Source organism: Contarinia nasturtii, unplaced genomic scaffold, assembly GCF_009176525.2.
Source record: "Contarinia nasturtii isolate CC-2019 unplaced genomic scaffold, AAFC_CNas_1.1 Cnas_scaffold_1616, whole genome shotgun sequence".
Taxonomy (NCBI): Eukaryota; Metazoa; Arthropoda; class Insecta; order Diptera; family Cecidomyiidae; genus Contarinia; species Contarinia nasturtii.
In genome coordinates, this window is record NW_022198951.1 from 1 (window position 1) to 7,630 (window position 7,630).

The following is a 7,630-nucleotide window of genomic DNA, read 5'->3' on the forward strand; positions in this document are numbered from 1 at the left end:
ATTCGGTTTTCTCGTACCAAAAAACCCCCCAGTACATATTTTTGAGTTTTTAAGTCTACATTAAGTATGACTTTTGGACGAAAATTGGACTCTTTTTCATAGGTATCACTCCAGGCATAAAAATTTTTTCCATCAACCAAAGTCGCTCACAATCTAATGATTCCTATTCCTCGGGACCCCCAATCATCCCGTGAAGTCAGATTTTAAATAACTTTTCTGGGGGTGAGATAATCGATGGACAAATTTTGCGTACGGCGGACAACGTACGACGTACGACGTGGAAGCGACCCACAACAACCATGCTCAAAACGACCTAATTCGGGTTCTCTGCCTCAGAAACGTCCAGAAAACATGTTTTTGAGATGTCGTAAATTTTGACCCATTGCAATACATTCGCCTTACACACTAAGTGTGTGCGGAAAAGTAAAATCTAAAATCACACCACAGATAACACATTACCAGACTCCCAACTACTCATAACATACAAAAAAGAAACAGAAAATCGCTCCAATTTATGTGTCCCTGAACTATAGTTAAGCCGTTTGATTTAATGCAATCAGGGAGTGCGTCACAGATAGACCACGGCTACGGTTTTTACTGTCCGTTTTGGTTAAAATTAAAGCCAGAAATCAGCTTGACAATGACAAAGGGATTTAACTTCGCAGAATGTTCATCGTTATTTAAAAGAAAAGTGAACACCTTTATCGTTCAGATTATATAAAAATGACCACTTACATTTTTGTGATTAACTAGTTTCATAAGCTTAAACTCCCTATATGCACGTTTGGCATGCGTAACATTTTGAAATGGTCTGGATAATTTCTTGATAGCAACATTCTGTTGAGTAACCGTATCATATGCAGCACTGAAATGAGAGAAATATTAATAAATTATTTATCATAGCATTAAATTTTAGAGTAAATGGTCAAGGCCATCTAAATGAAATTAAATATCAGATGAGCACACATTGTAAATGTAAAGAAATTTATTATAATAATTATAAAAATTTATTAACAATAATATTGATTTAATATGTTTGCAGAAAAAAAGCGCATAGAATTTTAGTAGACAAATTATTCTTGTATTTTTCAGACTAGATTCAAATGTATGGCATATCGAATATTAAATGATCTTCTGTAACTGATATTCATTTTTTTCTCAATGAATATAAAGTGTCTTATCTTAAATAAACCACAATGCTATTCATCAATAACAATAGATTAGAGCATTAACGAGCTTACGATCAATTTGCGCCACTAATTCATGGTTGCCTACATTCGAAATCAATTGCTTTACTGAAAATTTCCATAATTAATCAATTTCACAGGAATAGCTCACGCTAAATCGAATATAAGTGCATTTAAATTTAGTACCAATCAAAGTAAGTACATTGTTACTGAATACATAATCAATATCTGTATTTTAAAGAAATGCCTGTTTTTGGATAGAATATTTTATAGAATGAAAATGGCGAAGGTTAATGAATATGTTCGAGAACTTAGAAGGTGTTAGTCTTGAAATGGCAATTTGATTAGAAAGAAAGTTAAATTCATTTGTAATTTATTACATGTCTGATGTTAAGTTGGGTTTTGCCCGGTGTTATGGGACTACTTACCAGACCGCACCTTGTGCACCAATACCACGGGCGCTCAATGAAATGTATCGAGGTGGTACTAGGAAATCCGTATCACCAAAATGATAGCTTTGGTAAACGACCTCATTCGCAACTACCTGCAGTTGCTGACTTGTTTCGGTCATAGTTTGTGTCATAATGTTCTTTATATCTTCCTTTATTTTTTGTCTTTTCTTTATGTTTCTATTTCTTTTCCAGTAAACCTATTTGTTGTCGTTTAGACTTATTCAAACTATTTATTGCACTTAATGGTTTATATAAAATGGATTTCTTAACACTCGAAAATTTTACATTGATAGGAGAGAAAAAGTACATGGAGAACGCACAATTGGAATAACTCGCACCAAAATTCTTCAAGATAACTTAATTAACGTTCTTTTTCTTTTAAATAAATCAAGTTTAAGAAATGTCAAGTGTACCAAAACTGCATATAAACTACGTTCATTTCAAACTAAAGAAAAATTTAAGAAAAAAATCAAAACAAAGAAATAAATGGAATAAGTAAAAAAACAATGAAATGGCTTATAGAACAAATAAAGTGTGACCAAATTTCCATATGATTTTTATATATAATCGGCGCATGCTACATTCTTTCATTGAATATTGATTTATTTTATTTTGTTAGAAGTTTTTCTTCAATGAAATATTCGGGAATCAAGATTCTTGATTATATTTGATTTTTTTTTTCAAATTTTCATAAATTCGTTACTTGAATACACTTATGAAACAATGTCTGATCATAGCTTCTGAGTAGGGATTCGAGGGGTTGGATTCCCCCCATGGAGATCAGATTTGGGAATTACCCCTTTACAAATTGAGAAAAATAATCGAAATATTCTTTTGATTTGCTAGAAATTTTCGCGAAGACCTTTTTTGCTCTTCACTTTCTGAAGTGGGTGAATATATTCTATTTTGATAGGGTTTTGGCAAAGAAATTTTTTTTCAATTTGCTAGGGTTTTTTAGCCAAATTCTCTGAGAAGCTATGCATCTGCCATAAGTATAATGAGAATGGAAGTACATTTTTGATGGTTTATTCAAATTCAAGCATTAAATTTCCTTTCTCTTGAAATTTTCTTACGTATTTCCATCGGTCTATTAACGTCACAACACTGAAGATAGTGACGACTTCCCATTAGTATAATCTACCAAACAAACATTTGGCATATGATTTGATTGACTCTTTTCAACGAACAGTTTTCAACTTACAAGGATACATCACTATGGGTTGCAGGCGTTGAGCCAAACGACATATGCTACGGTGCAGGCCTAGGCCAGACTACCTACGCCACATATCCCGTTCGGGCCCATGGGAGTAATTGTTTTTCGCTACAGCCTTTGGTAGTATATAATATTTCTTTAAACTCTCAGAATGTTATTTTTGTGTGATAAAAGTAACCTGTGCAAAGTTTCAGCTCATTACGATATCATACAGGCATGGTTTCCATTTAAAAATCGATTTTTTTGACATTTCCGTATGAAAAGTGTGTCGAAAATGATTTGTATCGCCAATATAATAGCAGAATATTAAGAATACATTAAATACGACTTTTGGAAGAAAAATTGAATTTTTCCCATGGATGGCCATGGGCATCACACCAGACATGACACGTCACTCTATCAACCAAAGTCGCTTAAAATCTAATGGTTCCTATTCCTTGGCACCCCCAATCATCCTGTGAAGTCAGATTTCAAATAACTTTTCTTGTTTGAAAGTTATCTTGTTAACAAATTTGCGTACAGGGTACAGGGTGCCACGCACATATATTCGGACATCGAAAAAACGATTCGTGTTCCCTGGCTCCTAAAACACCCAGAAAACATGTTTTTTGAGGGTGTTAATTTTTCGACCGATTCCAATACTTTACCTTACACACTAGGTGTGTGCGGAAAAGTAATAAAACAATAAGAACAAATGACACCGATTAAACCTGATTAAACAATGCATATTTTGATCCGTAAATCTCGTGGACCTGTCGGACTACACCAATGTTAGTTCGACCAATCCGATCGTGTCCGAAATTCATTCTATCATAAAATAAATGTCAGATTCAAGTTTCTCGTGTCAAAAAACCCTCCAATATACATTCACAAACAATAAAAATGGACTTAAAAAGTGTACATTCGAGATATTGCGAGCAGAGTAAGAAAATATCAGCCGACGCTTACTGTGTAGGTTTTTTTCAAACATAATATATTTTTTTGAATCCCGATTTAAACAACCAGAAAAAATTAAGTCAAGTAAAATCAATTCCAAGATTTATTTTTATTGCTGTTTTTATTTTAAAAAAATCATAAACATAACAGAAGTACAGCGGATAAAATAAATCGAAGTACGAGCGTACATAGCGCTTCATATAGAATGCTTCTTTCACATAGACACGCGTCTTCCATGCGTCGAGCGTATCGCACTAGCACTGCTAGCCAGCAAATGCTGGCTAGCACATTACTCTAAGTAAGTCTTAGTGTCAATAGCAATTAACGAATCACTGATTGCGAGATAAAAACATACATGCAAATCAGTCACTATGGCTGTATGAAAATCGAGTCAGATTATTTTCAAGTGACATTAGAATTGCTTATTGGATCAAAATGAATCAAATTGAGTAGTTAGAACAGTTTGAAACACAGCAATGAAATCCCTACTATCGTGCTAGATGGTGTCGACACGAGTGACGGATTTTTAAATTTATTTGAACGACGTCATGTTACTTACTATACTTGTCCATTACAACGTACATGTAACAGAAGAAACACACAGTCCATGTCCACGCTAGTGGACATAAACGATTTGAACTGTCAATGTGAACTAGATCAAGTATAGAACTTTACATAGGATCATATACGATGAATATGGATTAAACAGTCTGTTTCAAAATACCGTCACCAATGTCGACACCATTTGACATCAACATTTTGACAGTAAAAATATGTGTTATTGTTGTTGTCGTTTCATTGCTGTGGTTTGAAAAGTTGTTTTTCCTTTGAATGTAAATCATTCTGTGAACACTCTTTGATCTTTCGTTCATTTACTCTTGATTTCAATGAAATTCCCGATAGTCAAACTATACGAAACGTTCAAATGACTAAAGATACAAGATGTAATTGCATTATTATTACTCTAAAAATATTTCTAGCCACAAAAAACCTATAAATTTTGAATAGATGCGGTATTATTAGTACACAATGATGGATTTTTGTCAAAAAGAGTAAATTTTTGTAGGGAAAGTGTATTTTAACGTGATTGTATCGCAAAACAAACGCCAGATTCTCGTTCCAAAAAACCCTCCAATACGAGTTTCCAGATGATAATCGGCAAGTTGTTTTTAAAATTCATCCAAATGCCTTCGAGTATGAAAACTATCAAAGGCTGTAGCAAAAAACAATTACTCCCATGGGCCCGAACGGGATATGTGGCGTAGGTAGTCTGGCCTAGGCCTACACCGTGCCATATGTCGTTTGGCTCAACGCCTGCAACCCATAGTGATGTATCCTTGTTAGTACAATCGAACTTAATAACACTGTGAGTGAAGGGTTCGGTGCTATATACAACGAGATATATGACATACTGATTGTGGTCACTCATGGTCCGTCAAATTCGACAGTGTATTTGGTTTGATGAAGTTGCGCACCATTTTTGAAAAAAACGTTCTGAGTTAAAAATACTGTAATGTCTTAAGCACATTTTTGTTTTCAAATTTCTGTTCATGGATAGGTGGAATCGTGAAAATAATGACATATTCGGTTACCAAAAAACCCCCTACTACTGAATTTGAAAGCAATAATGTGTTTATAAGATATCACAGCATTTTATATTCAGAACGGTTTTTTCAAAACTGTCATATATATCACACCGAGGAAACTGGAAATTTTACTCACAGTGTAATAAAAAATTCAGGCGTTGACATGAAAATAAAGTCACAAATGGTAGTTCCAATTTAATGCAATATTGTTATTATTGATAATCATGTTGATAATAATCTAATCTTGTCTAAATGGAAAACTTTATCCAAGAAAAGGAAATTGTGTTCAACAAAAGAATATACTAATAGTAACTTCATTTTCCATTTAAAAAAACAAAAGGATTCACCAAATAATATTGATACATGAAAAATTGGATTCAAATCGAGTATAATTATAAGCTGTAAATGCACTCACCATACAATTCCTTGTGCACCTGATCCAATCGGCTTTAAATTCTGGTATCGTTTATGAATAGTGAATTTGGTATCACCCACCTCAACGGTGTATAATGCGTGACGTGAGCTCATTCTGAATTTGCAGCTACAATTTTAATGGCCGCAAAGCAGCGAGCTCTCTGTGTAATTCAATTCTATTGTCTATAATTTGAAGAAGAGAAATAATAATAAAATCAGACATTATATTGAGATATTTTCAGCCAGAAGAATCAGCTCAGCCAGATATCGTCAGGAGCTGAAATGGAGTGAAAACAATAAAAGTGATTGTTATAATAATTGTAGTAGCTATAGTAGTGTTATTATAACCATAACAATCACTTCTATTGTTTTCACTCAAATTCAGCTCCTGAAGATATCTGGCTGAAAATATCTCAATGTAATGTCTGAGAATCAATGAGTAGTAGATTGCTTTTAGTTTGAATTTTGGTATTGATTGTAACATCAAACGCATCCTGTAAAAATAAAATCCAACCAGTGAAAAAAAATTACCATTTCCCATCATGCGTATGTAAATGAACTTTTCAAAATGTCTTTGAGCACAATTAAAATGCGGACAAAAATACAATAACAGAAAAAATGCTACAGAAAATAGTGGAAAAGGAGCGCCATTTGGTGCAAATAGTAGAGTATAGAATTTTTTCTATTTAGCTTACCATAATGTGAACGATGCCATTATTCACTTCAAAATACTGCTTGATCTGCAAGCAAAAAAAGAAAACCGTATTAATTATACCCATGCAAGTTGGTTGTCCATTTCTTCATGGTGCTTATTATTCATACAATGAAATCATATTAAGTTGTTAATTAAATAAAGTTATATTTGTAATGCATAACAACTTTCTAGTGGAAATTAAATTGTCCTCCACATAGAGGTTAAAATATATACGAAACGTTAAAATCTAAAGCACAATTGGCAAACTGAAATAGACATATATCTTAGATCTCATTACGAGACGATTTACTAACAACTCTTGTTTTGGTTTTTGTTCCCTTTCCCAATGCAAAGATAAAATGTCTTACATCCGTAATATGAACTTTTCCGCACTGTGATCCACAACATGCATTTAAATGTATTATAATAATATTATTACACATCTTTTACTGTAAATTTAAATTCACGAGAAATACATTAGTTTACAAATAATTTTCGACATACTTTTCGACTAATCACAGCAAATTCCAAGCAAATTTCAATTCTGATATGCGTTGAAATGTCTTCAAACTCCTTGCAACCCCCAATCATCCTGTAAAGTAAGATGTTGTATTACCTTTCTTGGTTGAAAGATATCGTGTCAACAAATTTTTGGGTACAGAGTACAGCCTCATTGGCATCAAAACACCCAGAAACACGTTTTTGAGAGCCTCTCAATGAGAGGTGTTAATTTTTTGACCGATTCCAATACTTCACCTAGGTGTGTGCGGAAAAATGTAAACTCCATACCAAACGAATGGGAAGTAAAAAAATATGCCCGATTTTAATTTGATTTTCCACGAATATTTGCAATAAAAATTAAAAACGGGTTCTGCCATGTTAAAATGTTCAGACTTTAACGTAATGTGCTCAGTTACCGGACAACTAAGAAGCTTGTTTGAATTTGAACTATTTTAGAGAAAAAAATATGTTATATTTCTTATTACTCTTTTCGTAGATCGCTACGTAAAAATTATTTGAATCGCAAAATTAACATCATATTTGTCTTTTTCATGCCAATAATGTCTTAATTACATAATTTACCAAAAAAAAACATTTTTGATGAATTTTAAAAGCGGTGAAAATTTGGTAATCGAGAAAACTTGCAA

The 7,630-nt window shown here is 33.1% G+C and overlaps 1 protein-coding gene across 2 annotated transcripts; it reads right to left on the reverse strand.

Moving 5' to 3' along the window:
- Nucleotides 1-364: 364 nt before the first annotated feature.
- On the reverse strand, nucleotides 365-7,054 carry LOC116346627 (stress-activated protein kinase JNK-like). 2 transcript variants are annotated; one of them, XR_004201617.1, is made up of 4 exons: nucleotides 6,987-7,054; nucleotides 6,484-6,528; nucleotides 5,790-5,971; nucleotides 710-865 (listed from the first exon to the last, which is right to left on the reverse strand). XR_004201617.1 is itself a non-coding variant. In XM_031776789.1 (2 exons), the coding sequence occupies exons 1-2, from the start codon at nucleotides 1,768-1,770 to the stop codon at nucleotides 709-711; spliced, it is 312 nt and encodes a 103-aa protein (XP_031632649.1). In that variant the 5' UTR covers nucleotides 1,771-2,075; the 3' UTR covers nucleotides 365-708. The 2 variants fall into 2 exon arrangements, 1 of the variants encoding a protein (XP_031632649.1); XM_031776789.1 differs by lacking the exons at nucleotides 5,790-5,971; nucleotides 6,484-6,528; nucleotides 6,987-7,054 and adding an exon at nucleotides 1,616-2,075 and having other exon boundaries at nucleotides 365-865.
- Between the last annotated feature and the right edge of the window lie 576 nt (nucleotides 7,055-7,630).

Coding starts and splice junctions, on each gene's coding strand:
- LOC116346627 (XM_031776789.1), bottom strand. CDS start 1,770: ATGACACAAACTATGACCGAAACAAGTCAGCAACTGCAGGTAGTTGCG. Junction 866..1,615: donor GGTGCACAAGGTGCGGTCTG/GTAAGTAGTCCC, acceptor CTCTCATTTCAG/TGCTGCATATGATACGGTTA.